The following is a 12,430-nucleotide window of genomic DNA, read 5'->3' as shown; positions in this document are numbered from 1 at the left end:
AAAAAGCCAATGAAAAAAGTGCAGTTATGTCTCCCCTTGGGACTTAACTGAACTCTGACAAGCCTAGCAAGGGCACAAATTGGTGGTGAGATGATTTAGAATGAAACACAGCATATTCATTCATCCTATGGTTTGTCTCATAAGGACAACTACACCGTATTCCACCTGTGAGAATTTCACTGAAATTATCTACTTCAGCAGGCAGTTCAAAAATAAATTTCTCTTTCACCAAATGATAGAGAACAGATAAGGGGGAAAACTGTGGGCTTTTTTTTTTGGCCTGGATGGAACTATTATAAGATTTGCCTTTTACTCATGCAGCGTAAACTTTAATTCAGTCCTATCTTTGCCATTGCAAATTCTGAAATATTTTTGAATATAATTTGTTGATCTTCAGCAGCATGGGAATTGGTAAAAAAGCAAACAATCTTTCTAACTTTACATTTGCTTCACTACTAAGCCCACTACTAAGCATATGGGCCTCAATATCATTGCTTGCTGTCAAAACCACGAAATGAACTCATACTGAGGTGTTCTCCAAGCATTTAAAATTAAATATGATTATAATGGCTGAATGTAATTAGAAGCTGTAATACTATTTATATGAGGGTATTATCAATACATTCCCTTGAGGGTTGCTTTTAGAACATTGTTTTCTAAATAAAAATGAATCATTAAACCCCAAACCAATCTGGTAGCACTTTAGAAATGCTTCTACTATTGCCAAAGTTTTCATGGACCACAATCAACTTCAATCAGATGCATGGAATTTATCTTAACCAAAGGAACATGTGGATTTAGAGTGAATACTTCCTTGGGATGACAGCCAGGTTTCATATATTAATCCATATATCACTTAGGTGAGATGGACAATGTAGAAATAGGATAAATACATAAATAGAAGAATAAATAAAACCATGAAATTTGTATATGTGTATGTGTGTTTATATGATACAGGTCACAACATTAGAAAATGCTTGCTGTAAATTTAGACCTTATATAAATTTTAAATTAAATCAGTTGTGTTTGATGATAAGAAAGAAAGGCCAATGAACAAACTTCTGAAATTTCCAGTATTTTCCATCAAGCAAAGTGGGAGAGAATAGATCAGAAGAAAAAAAAGCTAATTCAGTATATAGCAATAAAGAATTTATTTGATGCAATTCATTTAAGACAGAGCTCACAGAGCTAATAGCAGCCCAAATTGGAGCACACTCAAAAATAAGTTAGAAAGTTTTAAATTCTATTAGGTGAGTGACACAAAGAAGCGTGGAATGGCTACTCCTTATTTTTTAAAAATACAAAATCCAACAGTTACTCAAACTGCTTTCAGCTTAAAATAAAATTGCATTTGATAACCCTGACAAATTTTGAATTTTTCATTGATTTAAGAATGGGCAGAAAACCAGTGAAATAATGTACGTGTGCATGAACATTTTTCCTTTTGTCAATCCACAGGAAGCATTTCCCACAAGATGATGAATTCTAATCAAGAGGAGGTCACTTTGGGCACTTTTCTCCAGTACATTGAAGATATGGGCATGAAGGCCTATGATGGTTTGGTTATACAGAATGCTTCTGACATCGCTCGGGAGAACGATCGCATGAGAAATGAAACCAATCTGGCTTACTTGAAAGAAAAGAACGAAAAGCGCCGGAAACAAGAAGAAGCAATAAAACGGTAAGGACTGGTTTTTTAGAAACTATGGCTTTGTTAAAGATCTGCAGCATATACATGGGCCGGAGCAATGGTTGTACATTTAACAATTGTGCAGCTGTAAAAAATTGGTTTAGTTATTTCAGTGGATTTTTAGAATAGAAATGAGGAAGTAAGTCTATGAGATGGGTAGCTTAAAAAGGCAGCTTTCTGTGGACTAAAATTAAATTAGATAGATAAATCATGAAATTGGTAGCCCAATAAATCAAGTTTATCTTTATTTGGAAAAGTTTCATACTGACATATTACAAAAAACTAGCGCTGCTAGGGGCAAATGGATTAGGTCACTGACAGAAGAGTGTCTATTTGTCCAATTTAAATCACACTTTTTTAAAATGTACCTGAGGATTGCAGGGCTATTTGGTATGTCACTATAATGTTTCTGGATAGAAATAGAGACTATTTTGTCTCTATTTTTTGCCCCCCTAAAAGATAAAAACAATATAGTACTGTTGTACTTTGGCAATCTGCTATTGTGTTTTGACAATATGATTGTGGGGGATTCCAGGGCAAGCAGAAAGCAGAACTGGGGGCTCTATGTAGCTAGTGGGCGATGGGTCCTCTATCTTTGCAACTGAATAGCATGAAAGAAGGAAATGCTTAGCTTTTCCGCAAGAGAATTTGAACAAGTATCTTCTAAATCCTGCCAACAATTATTATAATTGTATATGGTTTGGTTCCAATTTAGAGCCTTGAAAGTGTACGAACAAATGCTAGTTATATCTGATTCAGGACTGTCAGCAGAAAGTCACATTTGTCTATCAGCAATAACATGGGGAGATTTTGGCTTTCAAACACCATGTTTGTTGTGGATTTCAAGGGGTACCTCTGCATTGAAAACATAGCAGCCATTCAAGTATGAGTGCATGAGGCCAAATTTTATGAAGCACCTCTGTTGTTTCACCATTCCCCCAGCTGAAGAAGCACGGCTGTGGAGATGAGCAAGACTTTGCCTCATTAGCTGTATGGCCTGTCTTGGTGACTATCACAGAAAGGGCCTCACCTATCATCAAATGGATATTGGATTGCAATAATAATGGCTACAAAAAAATTGGAATGAACATATTTCCATGGGCTTGATTACCAAATAGTCTTAGTTATTCTAAAATATATGATGTTAAAAAGGAAATAAAGTTTAAATAATTTTATTCTCATATTACTGTACCTTCCCATCTCACAGGAAAGTGATATGAGTAATGCATAACATGATTAAAAATAATAAATACACAAAAAGCCAATCATAATTAAAAATAACATAATAACATAACATAAAATAACAAAATAACATAAAACAGGAGAGGATAATATTAACCATTGTGGTTATTGTTTATGTATTTAATGTTCCTACATTGTGGAAAAGGTTAAGCAAAGCCTCTGTTAGTTGGGCAGCTGTTGACTAAATAAATAAAAACCCCTCACTCACAGAAGCATTAACCATTATTAGAATCCACTATGCAAATAAAGCCTGCAAATAAATAAATATGCATATTTCCTATCACCCCATCATTTAAATCCTTTCATATGCAAAAAATAACTCCATATGTTTACATGTCTACAGTGTTCCTTTCCTTTCCTTTCCTTTCCTTTCCTTTCCTTTCCTTTCCTTTCCTTTCCTTTCCTTTCCTTTCCTTTCCTTTCCTTTCCTTTCCTTTCCTTTCCTTTCCTTTCCTTTCCTTTCCTTTCCTTTCCTTTCCCTGCTTTAGAATCTGCCACTTTGCACCAGTCCAAGATCATGTACAATACATAAATGCCTACAGACTACAAAGATCTGTAGTCTATAAAGCTATTATGTTACATGAATTACAGCAGTACAGTATGTCTTATTAGGAAGCAAAGAACTCTATTTGGCTATTTTCCTGATGGGTTTATTTGCCAGCCTAAATTTCATTTGGATAGATTAAGTGCTGTGTTTTGCAATATATTCAGCTATAGTTATAATTGTGCACTCCTAAGGTATAAGGTTTATTATTTCCTCTTGTTCATTGTTAATTTTCTGGATGGAGAGGAAATTTTTCTTGATCTTATATGTATGTATGTGTGCATGTTTCTGAGTAGCATACTGGAGTTCTTATCATAAAATGTAGAAAAGGGCCATGACAACAATTAGATTAATTAGATTTCAATTTAAGATGAATTAAAATTAAAAGAAATTAATGAAATACAGCTCATTCTGCTATGTTTCAGAATGTCCCATTCTTTCACCTGATTAATAAAGCCTTCGTGCTCAGAATACTCTTTGTGCTTTATCATGTTATTGAATGAGTTAATATGTTAACTTATTAATATGTTTGGAAAAAAATAGAAATCTGGTAAAAAAAATCTTCTCTCTCCAAAAGATAAGAAAATTTCCAAAGTAGACACCTACTCCTTCAGAGGAATAACTTCAAGGATAGGCTGAGCATCTCTAAACTGATGTTCAGTTCTCCCGTATTGACTGGATTCAACATAGATTCCAGTGATTAAAAACATCAAAACTGAGGACATCAATTCCAAAGATCTGATGCACTTTTTCTTGTATTCAAGTACAATGTTCTTAAATGTGTAATAGATATAATAGTGTCTCCAGCCCATGTTCATTATATGGAATCTTTACCCATGTTCACTGTGTGTGATCTAAATGATGTTTGTTAATCCTGATTTTACATGCAAGTTAACCAGAGCCTTTGTGTCTTGACATATTTCCAAAATAGCCTTCAGTGTCAAAGACAGTGTCCATGTTTATCTTTTAGAAGTTATGAATAATAGCAACCCTAACTTTTATAAATACTTAAGCCCAAAAGAAATCTACTTGAAGAGATTTTCTTGTTTTTGTTACTTACACACACACACACACACACACACACACACACACACACACAAACAAAGAGAAAGAGAGAGAGAGAGAGAGAAATATCACCCATAGGGTTGAGAAGGGAATATTATATTTTTAGAAAGAAGGAGAAAAACTAATACAAGCTAAGAAAAAGTTAAGAAAAAGAAAGAAATCAAAGAGAAAACTAAAAATGCAAACAAATGCAAGAAATGCAAAAAAAAGGTGTGGAAAAGGAAAAGAAAGAAGAACAAAACAAAGAAATTGTTTGTGATCTTTTTTATAGCAGTTATAAATACAATTATAAATTTAAATCTTACTCTGTAGTTATAACTCTCTTCTTTCTATAATCTATGCTGTCTAATCATCAGAAATATAGATATCAAGTTCATTTTTTCCCTGTTTCATGCAAAAAGTCTACAGTATAAGAGGCTTCCAGTCAGCAATAAGCAGTCAATTTTAGTCATGTCAGCAAGAGAAGATCTCTTAAAGAGGACGTCTTTTTGAGTGCTTGATGGATTAGAAACAAAACAGTGAAACAGACTGGTTTTTTAATGTGGCAGAAGATAAACAGTGATTAGATGTATGAGGAGTGATCATATAATAATATGTTATTCATTGTTAATAACTAAATTGAAATTTGAATTAAATATGATCAATCTTAAGTCCTGCAACTATTTTCTTCCATCTCTGTCATTTTTGGGACAATGGTTACTAGTATGCCTCACAAAGGATATCCCCATGACTTTCTTGATATTTTTATTTATTTTATTTAAAGCTTTTATATAGCTGCACATCTGATATCAACCTTTAGACAACTCCCAATGAACAATTAAAACATCGCTAAAATAACATAATATTTACATATATTTATGTATATATTCATTATGCTCATCAGACTGCTATATAAACACACAAGGCTGTTCACCACTTGAGGATTTCAATAACACTGATGAATTTTAAATATAAATTGCTCAGTAACTGATTGCTGAGTACCCAAAATTTGATCATGTGACCCAGGAGATACTGCTGTTGGAAGTTCAAATCAAGGTCATAAGTCCTTTTTGTGGGTCAGTCATAACTTTGAACAGTCACTAAATAAATACTTGTAATGCTTCTTTCAGATAGAAAAAGAAATAACAAGTTTTAAAGCTCAAAAGAGGTTGCTAAGCGTGCTTGTGGGAAGTAAGGAAATTTAAATAATTGTCTTCATGTTACAAACCTTGGTTTCTTGGTTTCACATCAGTTTATTTGAGAAAACTGTGATAGAGTAGAATCTAGGTATAGGAACCTCTTGGTTTCAATATTGAGGTTTGACATTAATGGATTTTTGGAGATCCATCACCTAGTACAGGGTTCTTCAAACTTTGCCCTTTTATGACTTGTGGACTTCAACTCCCAGAATTCCTCAGCTAGGCACGCTGGCTAAGGAATTCTGGGAGTTGAAGTCCACAAGTCATAAAAGGGCAAAGTTTGAAGACCACTGACCTAGTAGATTCCATTGCTAATCTTTCAGAGCAACCTATCTCATACTATAATTGCCTTCTTCAAATACCATAAGTGACAAAAAGACAAAAATCAGAGAAGGAAAACTCCCCTTGAGGCTTTCTTGTTTTAGATTGTTTTAGGAATTAGGCCTACAGGAAAAAAGTAAATGTAGTAGCAATGGGAAGAACCAAAAATATAACAACAATATGATGGATGAAGTTGTAACTTGTTTTTTTAATGACAGAGCAAAAATTTTTACAATATTGGAGCAAGGCATGCAAAAGACTATCTAAATTGCTTCAGTCACAAAATAGACCAACACTGGTCTTCTAAGAATAAGGCCTGTTTTTGTTAATGTCGTGAAAGCCAGGCTTGATGTATTACCTGGTATGAAATAGAGGAACCTGCATTCCATGGAATTTTTAACACCTGAGAGGCCCAGGAAGAAATGAGTATTGAAAAAATTATTTCCCTAACACATTTTCCTCCATATCAACCAACCTTCCTTCCTTCCTTCCTTCCTTCCTTCCTTCCTTCCTTCCTTCCTTCCTTCCTTCCTTCCAAACTGAAGTGGAAAAAATAGATTTATTGAGATAACAATAAAGGAAGTAGTTTGAAAAAGAATGACTATATTTTGTCTAAAATGCATAGCTGGGAAAGAAAAAATGGCCATAAATTAGGCAGATCATTAAGCAATGAAGTCTGCAGCACTTCAAAGTCAACGTTAACATGGATTTTGTGGACTGAATATAGATGTAATCTTTAGCCTTTGTTAGTATCAGATACCTTTGCTTTCCAAAAGAAAAACAAAGAAAAATTATAAACTTTATATAAAATGACAGTAATTTTGCTTAGTGCAAAACATATACTTCATTGTGGATCATTTACAGATGACAGTAACTTAGTTGTCAAAAGCTTTATTGCTGTCCATTAATGTCAAGGAGGTGCCATCCATTCAGGATATTGGAAGAAAAAAAATAACATTTTTTGTTTATCGATCAGATCTTATCGCTACTTTTCCATATATATCCTTCTAATTCAGTTCTTGCTAGGTTTTGAAATATATATTTCAATATAATTTGGAATGGAAATTAGCACAACATTCTGAACTGCTTTATTATTCCTGTGTGTTACATTGCTATAATGGCTGACTATTGACAACTGTACTATTAAACATGCCCACTCTAAAGCTATTATTTTATTTGTGTTTATATCTTATAAAGTGCAATGAAATAATACATATCCAATCATTTAATTTTCTCAGGTCCATTAACCTTGTAGCCTTGCACCTTTTGACCACACTACTTCTTAGTGAGCAACTGAATATAAGATCCTGCATGTTATTCTTGTAGTTCCATAAATAAATGTGTTAGAGGCTACTAGAAAGATAAAAATGTGATTAGGGGACTAAAATATTTTTAAAAATCAGTTGTAGACAACAGTGAACAAAGAGATAATATTCAAGCAGCAAAATAATCCTTATAGTGGGCCATTTGTCCTATTTAATAGAAAATATCAGTCGATTTGAAAGACTTTCAGGATACTGACCTTTGAACAAAGATATGTTTTGCTGGAAGGACAAGTTTGGTTTTAATATAAAGAATGAAAGCTGGACCAGAGGTTTTGAACTTGCCTATCAACCATCAATATTTTGACAGCAAACTCAATAGACACATAAGTCATCGGGAGGTTTAAAGATTCTGAATATTTTTATGAATGCATTATAAACAAACCAAACTAACATATCAAGGGTTTTGCCTGCTAAAGATTAGATTCAATATATATGTTATTTTCATGGAGACCTGATAGGTAAATCTATATTTTAAAGTTTTCAAATGAGCTGATGCTGGCCCTTCTTAAATATAATCATCAATTCATGAATCCTGATTTTTTTAAGGTAATAAGATAATATTGTTTCCCACATATATATATCCTTTATTAAAGGTAGTAAATACAAAATTAAAAACAGACTTTAGTTCCAGATATTCTTGTCCACATTCAGGTCTTATTTGCATTAATGCAGTGAAATTATATTTACAGAATATTTTAAAATAAATTTTATTAAACTAAGATGATCTGTGAGAGCACTTAATTAACAGGTAGTTCTTGCTTAAAGTTCAGTTACTTAGTTACCATTTGAAATTAAGCAAGATCCCCCAAAAGCTATTTATGAACAATGTTGAAGTTACAGCACCCACATCCCCCACCTTCTGCAGTCATAAGATTGCATTTTGGATGCTTGGCAACCAGTTCACCTTTACAGTCATTTGCAGTCAGGTGCCTGTGGTTTTTACCATGGTTTGCCAGTTTCCATCATTTACTTTCCAGGAAAAAAGAAAAAAGAAAAAGAAAAAGAAAAAACACATAAACTTTGTTTTGCTTCTTTCTCAGAATATATAGACAGATGTTGCCAAAGAGGAGGAACTTTCTGTCATGTGTGTTCTATGCAATACTTGATAATCAGATAAGCTGGGCAACAGCAATAGTATTATTATCTTTAACACTTTTATATCACACACACACACACACACACACACACACACAGAGAGAGAGAGAGAGAGAGAGAGAGAGAGAGAGAGACATATAATGAAAATGATATAAAAGTGTTAAAGAATATATATATATATATATATATATATATATATATATATATATATATATATATATATTCTGAAAACAGGAAATAAAGATTTGCCCCATGTTTGGGGCCTAGCAAGGTAATCTAAATAGTTAACATTTGACACATATCTCCCCTTGCAGAAGCTAACAAAGCGAGAGAGATCCTGTGGCTCAAGAGGTAAAAACAACTGCCTAATGTGCAATCAGCCCAGGTTCAAATCTCAGAAGGGTATGGCTGACTGATGAAAACTAATAAGTTAGAAATGCATTTCAGTCTCCCTTAATTCTTTGTTAGTAATTTACACAAATATATGAGCTGTCCGGTGTGACTACTGCCTGTTCGAGCCTTCAAGATAGGCTGAAAACAGGAAATAAAGATTTGCCCCATGTTTGGGGCCTAGCAAGGTAATCTAAATAGTTAACATTTTACACACACACACACACACACACACACACACACACACACACAGATATGCATTGAAATTATATATATACCGGGAAGGAAGAAAAATACTAAGGATTTTAGAGATGATTAACACTGCAATCTTAACCTGAAGACTAAATTCAATGAAAATAAAGAGGGCATTGTTTTAAGTGGATGTAAACAAGCAATCCACAAGTACTGAATGAGATCCATTTTTAAGTCTTTCTTTAAGTCAATTTTGTAGGTAAGTCAGAACAGGTACATCTGGTTCTTATCTAGCATCAGTCAAATATTAGTTCATAGCGTATATTTTACCTTTATCCTGAAGCAGGCATCAAGAGAGATTTATATGAAGCATTTCTTTTTCTCATCATACGTGGCCTTGCAGCATTTGAGGCCCTTGGTAACTGTATGGTAAATTTTGGTGAACCTTTCTGTATTAGGATCTTCCTCCATGACTTTGCCATTCCTGCTTCAGTGAAATAAAAGTCTTCAGCTAACTCTTTAGGTTCTGGAGTTTTCGATCTCAGTTTTCTTTCTCAAAAGCTATCATCTGCTGCTCTGATGACTTTATTATTTCCACTTTATTTTCAGTTGTGATCACTTTCCTTTTCTTTCATGCATCACCAACACTGGATTTAAGCTTCGAGGGCATAGTTACGAGGGTAAATAAGAGAAAAATGATCATTGAAATGGCAGGTTGGATTCTTCCTTGAACTATGAACCGCCGAAGCCACACAATATTTTCATGAGTGTCATAAACTAGTATATGGATTTGTTATTATGAACCATTATATTTAACTCATTTTTAACATAATAGGATTTTATGGCACTTTATTCATAAGTATGAATTTTCTATAAGTTCAATGTTCTTAACTCAAAGACTGCCTATATCAGATTGCACTTGAATATTTTTCAAATTTCACAGACTTATTTCCGGTTATAAAGTTATCTGGCAATATAGCTAGTGGTATAATGAGACCATTAATAGAAGGAGTATTAAGCACTGGCCTACTGGCAATTTAGTCCTATATATATTTATACAGAATTAAGTTCCACTGCCTTCAGAGATATCTGCCCAGTCTTCCACCTGCTGCAAATGGGCACAATGTTGCAATCTGAGGGAATAACATATTTTAACATAAATAATTTCTTCAAAGTTTTAGATTATAAAATTAAGGTGAAATATCCTTTGAGACAAGGTTACCTCCTGGCAATTTTATGGACTCATCCAGGCTATTTCGTTGGCAACGCCCTGGATTTGGTTTGCCATTGCTTCCTGGGATGATATTTAATTTCTCATTCTAATCTATAGCCTTGGTATTAATCTCACACTCAACCATTAGTCTTGACTCTGTTTAGTTTCCAAGCTCAGAGGTCAGCCAGATGCTGAATCCGACAATGAGGTGATGATGAGGTGATAGGATGATATGACAACATAAAAATGCATAGGCCAGTTTTATCATTTAAAAATTGCCATTGGCTAAGATTTGTGCTGAGTGAATGTCAATGACAGCATGCTGTGAGTTAAGTCTTCCAGGAATCCGACCCCATAATCTATCAGAGTGAAAAATGTAAGCATTTGGCCAGCTTGCAATGTCTGTAGTAACATAGCAATATCATCGGCTGTGGTTTATTATTAGGCTAAAAACCAAACCAGAACCAGGGTTTTGAGCTGGTACTGGTGCTCTGATGAGGCCAAAACAGCTGTATATCATATAATATTGTGGGGGGAGGGGAGAAAGGAATAGAAAGTGTCTGAACTCTAATATTTAGGAGAAAATATAACCATTGGATTTCAGCCAACAACTACTGAAATAGGATAAATCTGTTAGCAGCCATTAGTTTCTCAGTTTAAATGTAGTTTAAACTTATATGTCAAAAGATAGGCAAAGACGCACAAATTCCTTAGTTGTCATTTCAATAATCTTATCTCCTGTTCAATTTTTCATTAATGATTAGTTTTAACCAAATATATGCCTATAAACAAATGTAAATCACAATACAAATAGAAGGAAATGCCAGAGTTTTTTTCCACATTGAGTCCAGTTCTATGACATCACTATATAGTAAATATAGTACTCCACATGCTAATATCTCCTAACCTAGAGATAGTGGATAGTTTAACTTGGATTTGCTGCTTTTTGTAGATTGCCTTTCAATTATTTATAAATAACTGATGTGATCTAAATGACAAAGCCTCCTTCCAGAATGCTTGCATCCATATGGCTCCCCTTATGCAAGCCAAACTGAATTGTGACAGCCATAGCAATTTCTTTATTATCATCATACTGAACCATAGGAGAAAACAAATCACTAAAATTTACCAACTTGGAAGGAACATTTAACCTGATGCTCCCCCTAGAGTTTTTTTTTAAAAAAATGTAAGGAAATGACACAATACCAATTGAAGAAATTAAAGCATGCCAGAGAAAGTGGGTCTAGGAAGATCTGAGATTCCAATTTAGGAAATGAATGGATTTAACTGGAACTCTAGTTAAATGATTCCCATAATTAATCTTATGGAGTGTTTTTTATATTATGTGCAATACTAAAGCTGGTGTTTTCAGCCAATGTCCAAAACATTTTATTACTCTCTATTACCAATCATTTTAGTCATAGTCTTACTTTGATGAGCTCATGCATCATTGCTTCCTGCTGCCTCATTAAGTGTCTCTTATATTTATCTGTGTATGAATTATTTTCATTAGTTTACTTCTGGCTTATTTCTGAGTAAGTATAAACAATTTTAGGAAGCCATGAGGTTGAGTAAAACAGAATTTTATTTAGTTCAAGGTTGGACAAGCCATGATCCAGTGTACCAGCAATCCATTAAGCAATCATTTTTTTCAGTGGGAAATTAACAAAGATTGTTTAAGCCATCAGATAAATCAAGCCTCAGAATAAAAAAAAAATATATGAATGGGACTGATTCTAATCTGAAGACAACTCAGAAAACATCTGGCAGATGTGGGCCATAGTGCTCTCTGGTTAGTATTTGGCAAGTTCAAAATTGAATGATCCATTAGAACTCTGATGCAATGTCACATGGATCATGGAAAATAGAGCAACTTGGAAAATTAAAATGGTTATTCATCAGGCAACAAATTTTTAGCTGAACATTTGCTTTAAAGAAAAGACTAGATCTTTGTGGTAATGTTAAAAACTTGGCACAAATGCCAGCTGGTGATACTGAGACTCTAAATGGATCTACTATAATTTTTATATTCCCTCCTTTCCTAGTAGAATCAGACATAACATCAGTGAAAATCTAATAATATTTCTCATTATAGATTCTCAAAGTATTGGCTAGATGGAACATTTGCCCCTGGTGACTGTTGTGGTATCAGTCATTAAATGGAGAACTATGCCA

The 12,430-nt window shown here is 33.7% G+C and overlaps 1 protein-coding gene across 1 annotated transcript in view; it reads left to right on the top strand.

Annotated features, from left to right (window-relative positions):
• Window positions 1-1,469: 1,469 nt before the first annotated feature.
• Window positions 1,470-12,430, top strand: part of NYAP2 (neuronal tyrosine-phosphorylated phosphoinositide-3-kinase adaptor 2) — a gene marked incomplete at its 3' end in the record, with an annotated part of 128,289 nt that continues 117,328 nt past the window's right edge. Inside the window, exon 1 of the mRNA XM_083363572.1 lies at window positions 1,470-1,681. Within this exon, the coding sequence (XP_083219698.1) occupies window positions 1,476-1,681 (206 nt within the window). The 5' untranslated portion in view covers window positions 1,470-1,475. The remainder of the gene's footprint in view (window positions 1,682-12,430) is intronic.

The sequence above is a fragment of the Vipera ursinii genome (genome assembly GCF_947247035.1).
Source record: "Vipera ursinii genome assembly, chromosome: 5".
NCBI classification, from domain to species: domain Eukaryota; kingdom Metazoa; phylum Chordata; class Lepidosauria; order Squamata; family Viperidae; genus Vipera; species Vipera ursinii.
The sequence above is the reverse complement of the archived record's forward strand: the minus strand, read 5'-3'. Positions and strand labels throughout refer to the sequence as shown.